This window comes from Typopeltis vanoorti, chromosome 15 (assembly GCF_054136105.1).
Source record: "Typopeltis vanoorti isolate ZY-2024b chromosome 15, IOZ_Tvanoo_1.0, whole genome shotgun sequence".
NCBI lineage: Eukaryota > Metazoa > Arthropoda > Arachnida > Uropygi > Thelyphonidae > Typopeltis > Typopeltis vanoorti.
The window spans coordinates 109,895,440-109,915,425 of record NC_143563.1 but is presented as its reverse complement, the minus strand read 5'-3'; the positions used below and the strand labels follow the sequence as shown (position 1 = coordinate 109,915,425).

General features: G+C 35.6%; 1 protein-coding gene across 2 annotated transcripts in view; it reads right to left on the bottom strand.

The window, feature by feature from the left end:
• The window catches only part of Fs(2)Ket (Importin subunit beta Fs(2)Ket), a 302,779-nt gene that overhangs the window by 8,576 nt on the left and 274,217 nt on the right, over window positions 1–19,986 (bottom strand). For both annotated transcript variants that reach the window (XM_090405664.1, XM_090405665.1), the window contains exon 19: window positions 12,057–12,221. In XM_090405664.1, the coding sequence (XP_090261790.1) occupies window positions 12,057–12,221 (165 nt within the window). The remainder of the gene's footprint in view (window positions 1–12,056; window positions 12,222–19,986) is intronic.

Below are 19,986 nucleotides of genomic sequence, written 5' to 3'. Positions count from 1 at the left end.
TACAATCTGACAATACTGTCAACATTGCAAATAAAAAATCAACTCAAAAAAAAAATTGTTCCTAAGAAGGTAACTGCATATGATGACAAATCTGCAAGACCTATAGTCTAGGTGTAAGTAACAACCATCTTTTGAATTTAAGGATAAACACACAAGAGGCTTTGTTTTTTATCTTGTAATTGCCATGCTCTGCTGTTAATTCCTTACTGTAAGAGCTCTTAACAGATTAAATTTAATGGAGTTGTAACCTGAGACCATTTGACAAACTGTTTCGTTTCCTGTATCAGAAATTTTTGTTTTTAATTTTTTGATTTGTTTCCAAGAAATATAAAAATGATTTTCAGATGTGAAAATAAATTATATCCATTTCATAGTATAGTGTGAAATCAAGCATAGCAATAAATTAATTTGGAGACTTTCATTCTTTGAATCAGTACAATGGAACAAGTTACTGTGAAAATTATTTCACAGTGCTTTCAAAGCTTGTGTTCAAAATAAGAAAATATTACTTTTAAGATATGTTCTATATAATGAAGACAGTTCATAAATATTAAATGAAAATTCTATGAAAAAAACACAAAAAACTTGGAACCGACATGACATACAAGGGTTGTCTGAGAAGTTTGGTAAATTTCCAATAGCTGGCAACACAAATCGTTCATTCATACCAGTATTGGCACATATCATCTTTTTCACGACCCCTGGCAAAATTTTAGCCACGTGTGACACGTAGTTCTCATTTGGCAAACATTTAAAATGACCGTGTTCGCATTTTTCATAAAAATGGAGACAAATGAGTTTAGCACAGTTATAAAATGATAAAACACTTTTATTTTAAGAAGTGGATAGCTGTGCAGATCAAAGCCAAGTTAGATGCAGTTCATGGGGATTCTGCAACAGCATTAAAGACTACTTATTTTTGGATAAATGAGTTTAAATGTGGTCGTAAGTCCATCAAAGATGAAGCACGCTCCAGACGCCCAACTGAGGTCACTACGAAGGAAATGATTGACAAAATCCATGGTATCGGTATGGAAGATTGCCGAGTCAAAATGCGTGAGATTGTAGGCATCTCAACTGAACGGATGTGTAATATCCTGCACAAAAAATTATACACGAAAAAGCTGTATGTACAATAAGTGGCGTGATTGTTGACTGTCAATTAAAAACACACGTGAAAAGACATTTTAGTGCAGTGTTTGGCAATGCTTAATCACAATTCGTAGGATTTTTTGCATCGAATCGTGACTGCAGATGAAACTTGTATCCACCACTACACACCTGAATCCAAGCAGCAGTCAAAACAACAGACAACGTCCGGTGAAACGGCACTGAAAAAAGCAAAAATCGTTATGTCAGCTGGCCACTGTTTTTTGGGATTCCCAAGGAATCATCATGATAGACTATTCAGAAAAGGGTAAGCCAATAACGGGAGTCTATTATGAATCATTGTTGGACCGTTTAAAAGAACTGAAGGAAAAACAGCCAAGATTGGTGCACAAAAAAGTGCTCTTTCATCAAGACAATGCACCATCCTACATATCGGCCGTTGCAATGGCAAAATTGCACGTTCGAATTGGTTCTACATTAGGGATCCCAGATACATTGGAAAAAAATACGGGACACTTATGATTGAGGGTGAAAGTTTAGTATGCGCATCCATCACATATGCCAGTCTTACAGAATGATTCTAACTTTCGAAGTGTGTGTGTGGTAAGGTTTACTATGCACATACTTTACTAAGTATAAGTAAACAAATAGTAAATGAAATTGTTAGGCTGCATATTTTCATTAAGCCACTTTAAGTTGCCTTCAAATGGTTTTTTACTCACTATTATAGACAAAACTTATCATTGTTGCAGTGTTGCCATCATTCGCCTTGAGAAAATAACAACTCGTCTAGAGATTCCTGTAATGATGGAGAGCAGTGTTTGTAATAGAATAGAAAGTGTAACTCATCGATTTTGTTATTTAGCCTTTAACTCTAAAATACGGGACAAAAAGATGTCCTGAAGAGTTTTCTCAGGACAATGGGACGATCCTGTATTTTACAGGATGTCTGGGATCCCTATTCCACATCCACCGGACTTGACCCTGTGTGACTTCTTGTTCTTCCCAAACTTCAAAATTTGGCTCGACGGGAAACGATTTTCTTCGAACGAGGATGTCATCAAGGCTGTCAATGACTATTTTGCACAATTTGACAAATCCTACTTTTTAAATGGGATGAAAAAATTGGAAACTCACTGGACAAAATGTGTAGACCTCGATGGAGACTGCATTGAGAAATAAAGATGATTTTTTCCAAATAAGTGTTAACTTATTTTTTTACCAAATTTTTCAAACAACCCTCGCATACTGATAAATGAGTAAAAATACAATGAAGAAAGGACAGGCTATTATTGTGAGTGAGCTCCTTCCAGATGTAGCATACATATGAAACACTGTCCAGAATGAATGCATTAAACACTCATGGAAAGTTTGTATATAACATTTACTGAAATAAATATGGTTTGAATAATTTCCTTCCCACCACCTTTCTTTAAAAACTTCTAAACATGGCTATACAGTTGTGATCAAGCTTACAGTTTTAGTTATGTTGTTGTTCCATTTTTATGAACAACAAACGATAGTAAATTGCTTACTTGCTTTCTAATTCTGTGACTAAGATTTTCTTTTAAATATTCAAAAAGAATTTTCATGGAGATTCAAGGCTATATAGCAAATGGTTGGAGATTTTAATGCTCATGTGAAGTTAGTCATTTTCATCTGTTTAGTGTTATTTTCTTAGAAAAATTAGTTTTTATAGTAATTTTACTGCTGATTTTTGCTTAGAGTATTTGATATATTTCCAGACATTTTGCTGGATATTGTAACATTAAATTAGGGCCAAAAACCTCACAAGAACAACAGAGCAGCAACAAAGAGGAATGCTAATGAATTTGTTAATAAGGTGGCTTGTCTCAATAAACACCATTTCAGAAACTAATGAGGATATCAAATATAAATTACTTTCATAAATTTTTAAAATAAGTTATTAGGAATACGATGAAGGGACTGATAAACGTTGAAAAAGCAATTAGAGGCATCAAAAGATGAAGATAAAAAAAAAAAAAAGCACTGAATCAGGTAAGGAATTACATAATGATAATCAGGTAGATAAAATTTATTACAAGAAAAAGAAAATTCCTCTGATGCTCATAACTGTTCCAGACCTAATTTAATTTGCACTTAATTTGAGGTAAGGAACTTTTTCTTCTTTGTGCAAATTATTTTTGGAAAAGTTCTCTTTTTTGATATAAAGTGCTGCTATCTCATCCAGCAACAATGTTGTGCAGCTTCTTTGCATGCTCAGTAATAATGCAATTACTTTTAAATTGTCACAAATATGGAAGTCCTTGCATCTTATTAATTCTGTCAATTTTAACACATTTTCAAAAGAGGTTCCTTTACACTTATTGCAATCTGGAAGGACCAAAGGGTCCAAAATCAAATGATGTCTACAAAAGCCACATTGTATATTGGAGAGAAGACTGATGCTTTCTAAATACCAGAGATGTCTGGCATTAATCATTTTCTCCAATATCTTAAGAAAGGCAGCTGGTCAGAGTAATAGGTCAATAATTGTTTGTTTGGCAGCAGAGCTCCCCACCCACCATGAAACCACATGTGGATAACTACTGAATGGCAAGCAATGACTGCACTGAGGAGTAGAATACAAGGGCTAATCTTGCCACTATACCAGCACCACAGCAATTCTTGGGTCCCCACCCTAGACCATGGGATGAAAGACTGCAACATCATTGATTCTGGCAGACTTGGCTACAAGTCTGCCAGAATCAAGGACTGCCTTGCCGAAGAAGAGGCCAAAGTAGTGCAAAACCTATCAGGATCACCCCCCCCCCCCCCACACACACACCCTTCTTGATGTCCATGAAGCACACCACACAGCAGCAGAGTGTTGGATCCCAGTAATGGTGGTCTGGCAGAAAGAATAGTAAAAAGAGACTCAGGAGAAGTAGAGCAAAGAAAAAGGCCAGCTATCATCAACTGGGAGGTCCCAGTTGATGATAGGAGGCATGAACAGGAAGGGAATTTTGATAGGCATCTCATATCTGTTGCCTCTAGCATTTAATCAACTGCTTTTTTTCCCTTTTTATCTGATTCTTGGATCCACCTGTTAAAAATGATCAGAACACTGTCCAGTATATTTCTCTCATTCCATATAAATTTATTCAACTGTTCCCAACATATCAGCAATTTTTATTTTATTATCTACTCATCTCATCTATTCACTGGACATCCACAGATGCCATATGGTCACTCTGATGCTCAATGATGTGCCACACCAGTCCTCGCCATGTAGTACTGTTGTATGCTTTTCTGGAGGCTTCGATTCTCTGAAGATCAGTCACCCCACACACACACACACCATCCATCTCATTGACAGTTTACCCCTTCCTCTTTTTCCAAGAACTTTACCTTCTATTACTGTTCTGAGAAGTCCTCGTTCCATCCTTTCAATGTGTCCAAAATATTTTAACTTTCTTCAGTTAACATCCTTAAGGAGCCTCAAAGTTCTACTGATGTTTTCTAACACCCATTCATTTGGATGCTTTTCAGTATATAATATCCTCAACAGCCTTCTGTAACACCATATCTCAAAAGCAGCTATCTTTTTCTTACCAGACTTCTTTATGTTCCAAGTCTTACATCCATAAGTTGCTATTGGAAAAACAATTACATCCAAAACCCCCAATTATCTACTTCTGTTACATCCTGAATGAAACATTTATTAAAAGAAATTATTCATTCAGGATCTAACAAGTCTAAAATGTAAACAATGAGAAACTTGTACTTGGGCAAGAAAGTAAATACACATATATTAACCTTAAGTAGAGCTGAAAGCATGTGAATTTAGAAATGTGAAATTAATCCTGTTTACACAAAGTCATGAAAGGAATTTTGTATAAAAATGTAGTTAAAATAGAATATCCTATGCAATGTATGTGAATTAATTGGGTGTAAGCTAAAGTCTAAAGGTCGCGTCCTAGCCGTCCTGTGTAACTTATGACCTAAGGCAGAGAGAAATTATATGGAAGATGAAGCTCGAACGTGTTCTCGGAAGACGCCACACGCGGAAAAACCTAAGGGAGAGAGAGAGGGCGCCAAAGGTGGTATAAAAGGGGTTTGCCCCCTCTCTCAAGGCTTTTTGGTTCCTGTTTTTCGTGAACGCTAGCTCTCTCTCCTGCCAGCTGGGTGATTCCGGATCGCCCGTAGAAGTTATGCGTCGTCTCCCATAGACAGAGTGTCCTAGCTACCTAACCCTTCATAGCAGGGCAGCTGAGCAAGACCAGAGTGGCACATTGTCGTATCGTTTCGGAACGACCATTTCGTGCAATCATCATAAGTGACCATGTGGGCGAAAGCCAGCAGAAGAATCGAGATGTATAGACAAAGCAGTGAATGGACCAAATAATCATTCCAGGGGATGGTAAAGCAGAGAATTTATTTTATGTTTCCAGTTAAAGAAATGAGTGGACACTATGCAATTTACAGTGTGGACATTTGATAGTGAACGTTTAAGAGATTACCATATTTGGCAGTGACCTGTCCCAACTGGAAAGAAATGTCGGAGGAGATTGTATGTGATATAACAATGATAAATGTGAGAAATATTAAGTAACTTAGAAATGAGAGGAAAAATTTATAAACTAGAAATTTTGTATTTTAATGAGCAATACAGTAGAGAGAGTTATTCATGTTCAAGGGTATTTATTTATTTGCTGGCTAGAATATTTGTAATTACATGTGTTCACCATTCAATATGTTCATTTTGTTGAATAAAACATGAGCTTCTTCGAGGAAAAAACCTTTGCAAAAAACCATCTATATGAGACCAGCTAACTCACCTTTAGGTGAAAAGTCCGTGAAAAATGTTTGAGATTCAAACCAATGTCATTCAGAAGTGTTTAACTGACATTTAAAAAAAATTAATGGTATCACTGTTGGCTGTTATTGCATTACTGAAATTAGAGAAGGGGAATTTACATTTGATAAATGTCAGTCAAGCAACCACTTATGAACTGCAACAAACCATGTTCCCGTTAAACTGGTACATTTTGAACTATAAGCACAGCCACTGTAGAACTACTATACTTCCAAAAGCATTTCAGGTCCAATATTAATTAATCCGACAGCTTTTTTACATCCCTGTCCCCAAGTTTTCTGACACCTTTTTCTTCAGCAAATAATGGTATTACTGTTGCTGTTATTGCATTACTGAAATTTCAGATGGAGAATTCACACTTCATAAATGTTAGCAAAGCAATCACTTCTGAAGTGCAACAAATGATTCTCAATTCTTCATGGAAAATTTTCTACTAGATAATTAGCCTCTACTATTCTATTCACTTATTTTTTTCAGTGATTATTTTGGACAACCAAAATACCCTAAATTCTGAATTTTTAAATCACACTTAAAGACACATAGCTTGTTTCTCTTTCTTCCATTTCCAAGTTTCCCCATTAACATGTCATAATTTTCATGGTATCAGTTAACCCATCCTTTCTGATAACTTTGTTTTACTACTTTTACCTATGAAGAAGCAACAAAACAAAGAAGTGTATAACAACTTGCAAAAAAAGAAGTGATTAGTGGCACAGATGAGCAGAATTAAGGAAGTCTAATCAAAATATCAAGGCAAGGGGAATGAGTTGGCAGAAAGCATAAAAGTCAGGTTGGTTCTCTAACAGAGAAGTACAGTTGATCCTTAAACAACATGGGTTTGAACTGTGCAGGTCGACTTACACATGGATTTTTTCAATAAATATATTTGAAAATTTTTTGGAGATTTGCAAATATTTGCAGATGAACTGCATAGCTTAGAAATATCAAAAAAATTAAGAAAAAGTTAGGTATGTCATGAATGCATAAAATATATGTAGATACTAGTCTGTTTTATCATTTACTACCATAAAATATACAAAAGGGGTGCTTAAGAGTCAAAGCTGTATAACTGAGAGGAGACCTCCATATAGCCTTTAAAGGAATGCAGAACCGACCAGGGCTTCTGACCTAATGTCCAATCCTCACCTTCTCGTGGTGCACCCTGTTGGGTATCTACTTGGATACTGAATGAAAGAGGACGGGCTGCCAATTTGGGATTTAGCCGACCAAATTGTATTCTTATTGGTTAAACCAAAATATAGAATGATGGTACAACATGACAAAATTTCATGCCAGCTGGGGCGTCGCCCGGTTAAACAAGGCCCCCGTTGTTTTTGCCAGGGAACCAGGGCGAACAGTGAAAAGTCGGCTACTGGAACAAATCTGAAAATAAACCTCAACTCAACATCACCAGAGTTAAAGATCGGTACTATCAATGTAAGAAGCCTGAATGGCAAAGAAATGGAGATAGCTGAGGAATTAGATAAGCACCAGATCGACATAATAGGGGTGACTGAAACAAAAAAGACCAAAACTGGTGAGATCTTTCTGAGCAATAAATACAAAATGTTATATTCAGGCAATGACAATCAAGGAAAAGGAGTAGCCATAGTATTCAACACAAATTACGAGGCTAATCTTCTTGAATGGCAGTCAGTCTCAAGTAGAGTAATGTGGGCAAATATGAGAATGGGGAACTGGACAATGAGACTTATTTGTGCCCATGGTCCCACAGAAGGTTCTAGTAAGGTAGAAGTGGAGGAATTTTTTGAGGCTTTAGAAAAAGCAACTGACACAATGAAAAATTGGTCCTTTTTGGGGATCTAAATAGCAGAGTAGGAAATGATTGTGAGATATACAAAAATATTTTGGGAAAATTTGGAGAAAAGAGCAAAGCTAATAATAATGGCAAATATTTGTTGGATTTCTGCTCAGGACATGGACTGGTTATTACTAACACCATGTTCCAACATAAAAATGTGCACAAATCCACATGGAGAGAAGAGGCAAGGAATAAGAAAAGTCTCATTGACTATGTTATTGTTGATAGTGATGTTTTCACCCTGGTGCAGGACACCAGAGTGTACAGAGGATTTGAAATTGGAAGTGATCACTATTTAGTCTTGAGCAGGATAAAATTGAATTTCATATTGAAAAGAATAACATGTAAGAAAGTTCTAAAGCGAATAAAAGTTGAGCAGCTCGCAGATGTGAGCTGTAGACTAAAATACACAAAGATTATTGAAGAAAAAATGGAAGAGTTTGAGAACAGGAATCAAACCTTGAAGATTCAGTGGCAAACTCTGAAGAAAACATTGATTGATTCTGCCAGAGAGGCATGTGGTGAGGTTGTCTGTAAGGATAAAAAAAATCAGAACTCCCTGGTGGACACAGGAAGTTAAAGAGGCAGTGAAGGAAAAGAAGAAAGCATACCAAACGTTCCTGTCAAATAAGTCAGCTTGTGCTCTTAGAGAATATAGAGACAAATGCAAGAATGCTAAACACTGTGTAAAACTAGCTAAACAAAAGTCATGGGAGGACTTTGGCAAGAATATAGAAAATAAATATCAAGAAGGTGGCAAAATATTCTGGAGGTTGTTGAAAAAGCTTAGGAATGGAGGAAAGAGTGCTATAAAAGGAATTAGAGATGATGAAGGTGTCATGAAAACGGGAGAAAAAGATATCCTTGAAGTATGGAGTAATTACTTTGAAAAACTGCTAAATGAAACAAGCAGTGATGACAGCACAGTGGTAAAAAACACTGACCAGGCATGCAGTCAGGAATACATATCTATACCTGAAGTAGAAAAAGCCATCAAAGGCTTGAAATGTGGAAAGGCAGCAGGAGTAGATGATATTTGACCAGAAATGCTGAAGTATGGTGGTATAAGAGTCTTACATTGGTTGCACTGTATAGTTCAGAAAGCCTGGACAGAGGGACAAATTCCCGATGATTGGAGTAGAGCTCTCATAGTACCCATATATAAAAAGGGAAATAAAACTGAATGTGAGAATTACAGAGGTATTTCCCTACTGAGTGTTCCTGGCAAGATCTATGCAAGTATACTTGAGAAACGGTTCAGAAGAATTGTGGAAGAAAAGCTTGGTGAAGAACAAGCTAGATTCAGTCCAAATAGAGGTTGTCAGGATCAGATCTTCACTTTACGACAAATAGTCGAGAAAGCATGGGAATATAACAAAGATCTGTATTTAAGTTTTGTCGATCTGGAAAAAGCATATGACAAGGTGCCAAGAGAGAAGCTATTCAATACGCTACAGTTATATGGTGTCAATGGGGCATTATATCAAACAATACTTAGTCTTTATTTGAGATGTAAGTCAGCAGTTAGAATTGAAGGAAGTACTGGAAGATGGGTTAATGTTAAATCTGGTGTGAGACAAGGATGTACATTATCCCCTCTGTTATTCATTATCTATATGGATCACATTATGAAGGAAAGTGGTATTAAACATGATATCAAAATTGGAGATGTTAATCTCAGCTCTTTTCTTTATGTGGATGATATTATACTTCTAAATAAATCCGCTACAAGTCTGCAAGATTCTCTGACTAAATTGAATAGCTGTTGTAATAGATATGGTATGAAGGTCAGCAATAAAAAGACAAAGACAATGAAAATAGGCAGAATCATTGAAAATGTCAACTGTGTTGTGAATGGAGAACCTGTGGAACAAGTAAAACATTTCAGCTATTTAGGCACGATTTTTACTGAAGATGGTAAATTAAATATAGAAATAGACAACAGAATCAGCAAAGCTGGTACGGTGGGAAGTCAATTGAATAAATTCATATGGAATAAGAGAGAAAATAGTCGGAACACTAATTTAGCTGTATACAAGACAGTGTTCAAACTAGTTTTAACTTATGGATCTGAGAGCTGGGTCAGAAGTAAAACACTTGACCAAAGACTAGAGTCCTGAGAAAGATTATAGGCATGAAGAGATGGCATCAATGGCAGTATCATATTAAAAACGAGGATATTAGGAAAGAACTTAACATTGTCAGCATCCAGGAATGCGTTAGCAGAGCTAATCTCAGGTGGTATGGTCACTTAAACAGAATGGGCGAGGAAAGATTAGCAAAACAAATGTTCTCTGCCAGGTTGGCAGCAAAACGACCCAGAGGAAGACCAAGATATAGGTGGATTGATACGGTACAAAGTGCTTTAGACGATAGAAATATAAGATCTGATAACGTTGGAGTCTTGACAAGTAACAGACTGATTTGGAGGAAAATTGTAGATAGGAAATTAATAATGATGTAATTTTTTTCATGTAGTACTATCATATCCTGTACACCCCTTGATGGTACATGGCAGGAATTTGATGATGATGATGAAATATACAAAAATCTATTATAAAAAGTTAAAATTTATTGAAACTTATGCACACAAACACTTACATGGCACCATTCATGGCCAAGAATTTATGTAAACAAACGTAAAGATGCAATATTAAATCATAACTGCATAAAATTAACTAATTAATTAGCATAAAATAAAAATTTTATAATGATTCATTCATTAGTGTAGAGGCTAGCAATAAAGCAATCGTATTCTTGCTTCATTATCGATGCATGAATCATTATACCTTTAATAATAAATAAGAATTTCTTTTTCACATTATCTTTTTATTTTTGATGTCTGGTGATATGTATAACATGTACAGTGTTTTGTATCATATAAGACAATACTGATGTAGGTACATCTTGTATTACAGATGGCACAAACTTACAGTATCAATAAATACAGTACAGTACTGTAAATGTATTTTCTCTTCCTTATGATTTTCTTTTCGCTAGCTTACTTTACTGTAAGAATACAGTATATAATACATACAACATACAAAAGATGTGTTAATCGACTGTTTGTTATCAGTATGGCTTACAGTAGGCTATTAGTAGTTAAGTTTTTGGTGAGTCAAAAGTTGTATGCGGATTTTTGACTGCGCATGTGGAGTGGGGTCAGTGCCCCTAACCCTGCGTTGTACAAGGGTTAATTGTAGATGGTTTTGGTCATTAATCATCTGAAAATTTATTGAAATAAAGACACGCCACATTGTTATAGCATATTTATGAGATGGCAGTGACGTAATTTTGGTAAGCATGAAATACGAATTTGCAGGTGCATGTTTTACCACCAATCGGTAAATCTAGGTTCAGACAGTTCTGTCATAGGTTGGTTAGCGTGCACATGTGTGTATTAGGCTATATGTTGATGATCTGGCCATTTTCAGTATGAGGTGTGTCCCTGGGATTTGGCATGGAACGAATATTGTATTTATTATTATTTTTTGTTTGGATTTTCTGCTGCTGCTTTTTTGGTGGGTTGGTGGAGAGAAAGTAATTATAGATGGCAAATCATACTAACAAGAGTATTCTATACTATAAATTTAGAATACATATCTGCTAGTAAAAAATTAAGGAAGCATGTACTTGCATTTAAAATAATTTTTTTTTTTTTTTTTTTAAATGACATTCATCTTTATTCTACAACACAAGGTAGTGGTCACTTCTTTCAGATACTCTGTACAATCTTATATACTGGACCAATATGAAAAATATTTAGTATTCAGCAAACATATCAATTTTCTATTACTATTAGCACTACTTGTTGAAGATTAATTTCATATTCTACTATTTAGGTCTCATATAAGATCTAGCCTTTTTACCAGCAGCTGATCTAATTGCTAGTAAACTTCCTCTACTTCCATACTAGAAACTTCTCCAAGACAATAGGCATAACTATTCTCAGAATGCAATTTCCATTCCAAAATTTTACCATGTCACTATTTAAACTGATTCCCATTTCATGGTCAGTGTCATATACAATTACTTCCTCCTTTCCCTTAATGCCTAAATAAATTATCTTTTACTTATTTGAAGCCAGTAACACCATCAGAACTTATGTTGACAGAATTTCCTGTAATTCTTCTACTAGCTCTCTCCCTTTTACACTGATACTTCTTTTCATGTTACCCACTTTGAATAACACTTTACAATAATGATTAATGTTAAAAACTAAGGAAAAATTATAAAATATATGATACACCTTTAATGAACATCAAAAGATAGTAAAAAACATACCATGAAGAAGTAGCATTTTTGAGCTTCCTAACTTCTTTAGTAGCCCATGTAGCTAGTGTTTTTGTTTTTGATGCTTTGGATCTTCTGCCTTTTGTCAGTAGTTCATTAATAATATCATTGTCCAGAAGGGGCAACATATTGGCATTAAAAGCTAAACAAAGATCACTAAAAAAAAAGTACATTAAAATAAGTCATCTCACAGTGCACACGTTTTCTTAAATTTAGTCATGCATTCAACTCTTTCTATAGTAAAGATGTAAAAACAAATCTACATGTAATGCATACAAATTTGCTATCGTGAGAGCTGCCTGTATAATATTTCAAAATTTTTAAATTAAAACTGTAACTGATAACATTTAACAACTATATTTTTTATGTGACAGCTGCAGCTCACAGGGAAGTTATATATTTTTTCCCTTGTTTCTTGCTAGTGTCATATGATCACATATTATTAACAAAGATACTTCAAATAAATAAACATATATACACCAAAACCTCTTTTTACAGGATAGATACGTTCCTAAAAATTACGCGTAAAAAGAACTACTGACTCCACAGAAAAAGTGAAGATTGGTTCCAAACCTGAAATATAAGCAAAAACATTAAATTCGTTATGATCATAAGATTTTTATTTACATTTCATGGAGAACACACATACGTATAATGAATTTTAATAACTTAAAAAAAAAAACATATTCATTTCAGTTGTTTGCTAAGGATTCCATAAAAAAATTATGTTATTCGCTATCAGTTTCTGACAATAAACACACATACTTTCATTTTCGTGAGACTGTAATATCACTAGAACTACTAGATATGGTATTATCGTCATAGACTTCTGCCTCAACTTGTGGAATTCTTCTTGTCATGTCTTGAACAAAAGTATCACTGGTTGTTTCAGTAGTTTTAGGCATGAACTCAGTTATTATTCGCTGTGTTGATGCTTTAGATAAGTCGCGATATAATTCTCTGTATGAAGCCATTAACAACTTAAGCCCACTTGAAAACTTCCCAGCACGTTCTTCATTTGGATCATGTCAGGCAAAATAATTGCCTAAATTACTGGCCAGTTTAAGACCTTTAATTATATCAGCAGTAAAAGTAGGATTATCTTGATCATTATCATTAACTTCTTCGCTTTCAGGAGTCTCAGAAACAATCTCCACTGTTTCGTCTTCGCTAAGAGGTTTATCAATTAAAAATTCTTCGATATCTGCCGACGTAAGATCATCGAATCCTTCTCCGCCAATTTCATATGCCAAACTTATTATATTGGGGAATTCTGCAGTATGATTGAAGGGAACAGGAGCATTCTCTTTAACACATGCAGGCCAAATAGCTTTCCAGCATGCATTTATAGTTTCTGGTCTCAATTCAGATAACGATAATCGAACCTGATCAACACAATCCATAAATGAAAATTTTTTCCATACATCCATAACTGACAGTGTTTCATCATCATTTAGCTTGTTCGAAACACACTGAAATCTTATTGGAAAATACAGTTTCCATTAAGATTGCAAGACTCTTTAGCCATAAAATAAGAGTGGCCTTTAAACCTACAGAGATAATTAGACAATTCTTAAGATCGCCAAAAGATAGTCATCCTTTCTCCAAATAAGCTGGAGTTTATAACATACCCAGCTCGTGCGACTTGAATTACATCGGCCAAACTTCAATGAGCCTTGAAATTAGACAAAAAGAATACACAGGCGACGTCAATAATAACAGAAGAAAAATCGGGGTTAGCTTTTCATTTCTCAAGAACGAACCATACCACAGAGTGGGATAGAAGCTCAATTCCTTACATAAAGGAGGACTTCCGCTCCTGAATTTTTTAAGAGGCCACAACAGTTGCTCGCTGTATACAAAACCTTAACAGCAACCAAGGACTAATCTTGCCCGTGATCTGGAAGACCCTTATCGGATCCTTTAACTCGCCAGAACTGAATTATAGTGCTAACTATAGAATGTTCCTAAATAACAACAAGTGATATAATGCACGCTCTATGCATGTATTGTACATGCTCTGTTCTTTGTTTAATATAATTGGAATCTGTTGATTATAGTTTGTAACAGTTTTTTACTTTTTAGTGCCTTACATCAGTTATGTACCCTGAAGATGCCAACAGCCTTAGTTGGTGAAACTAGTTGGTATAACATAGTTGTTTATTATATGCACTTGATCAATATATTCCCATTAAAAGTCACAATTATACCCTGATCTAGAGGTTGTAGCAATGATGTGGTATTGGGCGGCAGGAAAAAAAAAAGTGCACATTTGGGTGTTCTATGGCAGGATGACTGGGCGCATTATCAAGAATCAAAAGCACTTTATTGAAAACCTTGTCATTCAAATAGCGTCTAACTTCTGGCACAAAATGTTTGTGGAACCACTCAGTGAAAATATCAATGGTCACCCAAGCTTTTTTGCTGGCCATCCAATGAACTGGCAATTTTTGAAAATCTACGCCTTTCATTGGCCATGGTCTTAATGATCAATTTATGAGCAGTGGTTTTAACATACGATCTCCTAAAGTGTTCAAACAAAATAGGAATGTTATGCGATCCTTTGCTGCTTTGAACCCACCAACAGATTTTTGCATTTTTGATACATAAGTTCCGTTTGGCATTTTTTGGCAGAAAAGGCCGGTTTCATCCATATTCCAAACTTGTTCATGAGTGTAACCTCTATCTTCAATTATTTTAGTATATTTTTGTGGAAATGCTTTACCAGCTGTTTCATCAGCAGAAGCCGTTTCACCTTTAATTTTTATATTATGAAGAGCATGTATTTTAATAAACTTAGCCAGCCAACCATTGCTTGCATGAAATTCATATTTTTTCCTCGACCGAGATGAAGTATCTGGCTGCAGTTTTTTAATCTGTTCATAAAATCTCAATGCTGATTGCTTGAAGGAATTTCTGTCAACTGGCATTCTTTTTTGAACATTATCTTCTATCCACATCACTAAAGCTTTTTTGGTCTTTTCTAGAACAACATCTCTTGTGTATGATGATAATTTCGCAATCGATTTTGTACCAGAACATACCGCTTTTCTAATAGCCTCTTCATTTTTCTTTATAGATCTGACAGTTGATTCACGGACTCCAAAATGCTTACCCACAGCCGTCACACCTTCCCCAGTTTGAAGACAATCTAAAATTTGAATTTTTCTATCCAAGGAAACGGCTTTCCTTTTTTTTTTTTTTTTTATTTTTTTATTGGCAACATCACGTGAGGCCTGGATTAAAATCTTCGGTTAATGAAATGAAAGTTTGAAAATTACATATAGCTTACCATTTATTATTTCTTGGCAAAATTATTTTATAACGCAATTTTTATTTTGATTTCACTTAAAAAATGCAAATGCAAAAAATGCGGTAACTGTGTTGTCTATTCAAACACCAAATTCAAACTGCTAAGAACTGCTTTTTTATGCGCAGTCAGTTATGTAATTCGGGGAATTCCCAATAAATGAAATTCATAAGAATTTAGAATTTTCTTTAATTACGGATTTTTTCCTAACTCAGGTTTTAGGTTGGTCGCGTAAAAGTGAATAAAAATCGTGTAACAAAAAAAATTTTTTTTTTTGATATCCCAATTCGCGTAAAAAAAGGTTTAGGTGTGTGTGTGTGTGTATATATATATATGAAAACTTTTTTTACCTTGGGGATAATATATATTAAGTATACCAAGTAATTTTATAAACTTGGTTTTTTTTACTCCTTCTCCCAAGTAAGCAAAACAGTTAAGTTTGCGCCTGAACTTATTCAAGTCTAGAGGTAGTGCAACACCAGGGCAACTCGTGGTAAAGCTCTGATCACTATTCTTAGTATTTCCCATAACGTAAAACACATCTCACTAGGAGCTGTTTACTGTTATACATTATGGGTGGGTGGGTGTGTGTGTGTGGGGGGGTCACTACCCAGACTGGTTTCAACCTTTTTTGAGGTCTCCTCAGTGAGTAGCTAGACCCTGAAATACCAAGGTTTTTAGTAACACAGAGACTTATCAACTTTACGTATACAAGTTGCTACAAGGTGCTTTTACTTTGGAAAGAAACTCTGGATGAGATAAGGATGTGAAAAGTTTTTTTACCTTGGGGATAATATATATTAAGGATACCAAGTAATTTTATAAACTTGGTTTTTTTACTCCTTCTCCCAAGTAAGCAAAACAGTTAAGTTTGCGCCTGAACGTAGTTAAAGTCTAGAGGTAGTGCAACACCAAGGCAACTCGTGGTAAAGGTGGGTAAAGCTCTGATCACTATTCTTAGTATTTCCCATAATATAAAACACATCTCACTAAGAGATGTATACCGTTATACATTATGGGTGGGGTCACTACCCAGACTGGTTTCAACCCTTTTTGAGGTCTCCTCAGTGAGTAGCTATAATGTATAACAGTATACATCTCCTAGTGAGATGTGTTTTACATTATGGGAAATACTAAGAATAGTGATCAGAGCTTTACCCACCTTTACCACGAGTTGCCCTACCTCTAGACTTGAACTACGTTCAGGCGCAAACTCAACTGTTTTGCCTACTTGGGAGAAGGAGTAAAAAACCAAGTTTATAAAATTACTTGGTATCCTTAATATATATATATATATATATATATATATATATATATATATATATATATAATAAGGATACCAAGTAATTTTATAAACTTGGTTTTTTTACTCCTTGATTGAAAAATACATAAGTATCATAATATCAAAATATAAAAGGTAAAAAACTTTTCACACACACATATACAGGGTGTTCGGGATAAATTTGACAGTTTCGTAAGGAAAAAGAAAATCTTCTTTGTATCTATTAAATTTAATGAATTGACAAAAAAACATTACAGGCAGAGTTAATTACAATACTATCAACAAGATTTACTCAAAATAACCACCATTAGCATCGATCACAGCTTCAATTCTGCTTCGGAACCTCGAACAAGCTGATGCTACAGTCTCCCTGGGAAGGGCCGCAAAAACTGTTTTAATTTTATCCATTAACTGGGCTTTTGTATTACTGGAAGTGCGATTGGTGTCTTTTTCAACTGCGCCCCATACAAAATAATCCATGGGGTTAAGGTCTGGGGAGTTTGGAGACCAAACATTTGGACTGGTGAAGTCGTAGAAATTTTCAGACAACCATTTTTGACTTTTCCCAGAGGTGTGGCAAGGGGCCGAATCCTGCTGCCATACATACGGCCTACCATTGCCTACCCTTGTTATCCAGGGCTTGACTACAGTTAGCAACTCCACGAGCAAAGCCCGAATTCCAATGCCAGGGTTCTTCAACACCTGTTCCTGCAGATTTGCGAGGAATTCTGCTGTACGAACGCAATCAGATCGTCTGCTAGGGATCTTTCTTCTTGCTACATCCTCGTAGTCATCATTGCAAGTCTCTAGTTCATGCCTGATTGTTTTTACTGTATTCAGGGAGCATTGGGCAGCAGTCGTAATATCCTTATTTTGATGGCGGGCACGAATCATCATGATACAAGTTATTCTCTTCCATGATTCAGGTGGGTTCCAGCTATCCATCCTTTCTGACATCTTGTATATGAATGAAGAAGGGTCCAAACTTTTAAATGAAGAGAAGTGTGTGTTAATACATGTAACTTACGGAAAAATATAATTAATTATAAATATGTCAAATTTATCCCGAACACCCTGTATATATGTATATATGTAGAAAGTTTTTTTACCTTGGGTACAATATACGTTAAAGATACCAAGCTATTTTTAATATAAACCTGGTGCTTTGCATTAAGGGTAAATACAAAGAATAGTGATCAGAGTTTATTCCACCTTTACCACTAGTTTCCTAAGACTTGCACTACTTGCAGGTGCAAACTTGACTTACTTGTCTGTTTGCTTACTTGAGAAATGGATTAATACCAGGTTTATATTTAAAATAGCTTGATATCTTTAACGTATATTATACTCAAGGTAAAAAACTTTCTACATCTATCTCTCATCTGGAGATTTTTATTTAATAAGGTCAAAGCACCTTATGGTAACTTGTTTTGGTAAAATTCATATAAGCTCTGTATTACTTAAACCTTGGTATTTCTAAGCCTGGCTCTAACTGATGAGACCTCAATAAAGGTCGAAACCGGTCTGGGTAGGGGCCCCTTGCCTTTAATGCATACCATCATACATCTCCTCAAGGAGATGTGCTTTGCATTAAGGGTAAATACGAAGAATAGTGATCAGAACTTATTCCACCTTTACCATGAGTTGCCTAAGACTTGCACTAGGTGCAGGGTCACCCAGACTTGCAGGTGTAAACTTGACTTAAGTTTGCTTACTTGGGAAATGGATTAAATACCAGGCTTATATTTAAAATAGCTTGCTATCTTTAACACACACACACTAGATTATAAGTACTTGGGTTTTTCAAATCAATCACCAGAAAGGTAAGTCCTAGAAAACTTATTAATCATTCCATCAGTAGTTTCTTTTTAGTAGTAGATGAGCAAAAATAGATCCCAAAATTTTCTTCCTCTTTATTCTATGAAATAACCTTCCTCTATTACTTTGTTCTTGAAAATTATAATTATGCTATTTCCAAGTATATGTTAGAAAGCTTTTGGCTTTCTGCTAGTTTATTACAGATTCGAGCCATTCACATATGCTATTTGGTCTCATTCTGAAAGTGAACTTATCTTACATCAAATCACCAGTCTAATCCTGCAAGAGATGGAAATCATATAATTCCAATCATATTCAATGGATACAGAAGTTTCACCTGATACTTATGTATTTTTCAATCAAGATTTTTAATTTTGGGGCAATTACAAATGAAATTTTTGCCACTCTTTCAGATCTAGCTAGAGTTTATTTGGGACATACTGGTGGTAAGGGGAAAAAAAGAGAGAGAGCGAGAGAGGAGGAATTGAACTACATTCAGTATGTATGTCAAACCTCACAAGTCATGTCACACACTGTTGAGAATGAACAGTATATGCTGGAATGATACTTGCCTAATTCACAGAAGCAGTTTTAAATATTATTATTATGGGCAACTCCAAGGAGCCCTTAGACTCATCGAGGGAGGCCTCAACATCATGTCAAGAACAACTATTCAACATTCACACAGGATCTATCATACTTTGCCTTGAACTCATTCACAGTCATGGCACTAACAACAAACTCTGGCAGCTTATTCCACTCATTCAATTCATCGCTCTCCAAGTAAAAAACCTAGCTCTAACATCCTTGCTAACCACACTCTTGCCCAGTCTCCACGGATGGCCCCTAATCCTCCCACCACCAGTCCTGTTCTCAAAAATATCTTCTGAATTAATATATAGAAACCCTTCAGTGATTTGAATGTCTCAATCATATCACCCCTTTTTCCGCCTATCAACCAATTTCTGCAACCCACAAATTTTCAACCTGTTTTCATAAGGTTCATTCCGTAGACCTGCTATCATCTTGGTCACTCGTCAATGGATCCTCTCCACCTCCTCCCCATCAAGAAGAAACCCTGGCGCCCATATCTGGGCACAGTAGTCTAGATGGGGTCTTATCAAGGCTCGATGCAGAGGAACAATAACTTGCATGTCTCTGCTCATCAAAGTATTCTTCAGTAACCAAGTGATTTGATGAGCTGATTTAGCCACTTTTACAATGTGCCCCCTAAACTTCAACTCCCAATCCACCAACACTCCCAAATCCCTGGCCTCGTCAATCTCCTGGAGTACAGTTCCACCAATGTGGTATACTGCTGCTAATATTTTCACCCCAAAATGCATAACCTTACATTTTGCCACATTAAATTGACATCCGTTCTCCTCAGCACAGTCCTCCAAACTATCCAAATCATCCTGCAAAATTTTGACATCATGTGCATTCACTATTGCTCTATCCAACTTTGCACCATCAGCAAGCAAATGAACAGTTCCTCTCAGATCCTTTTC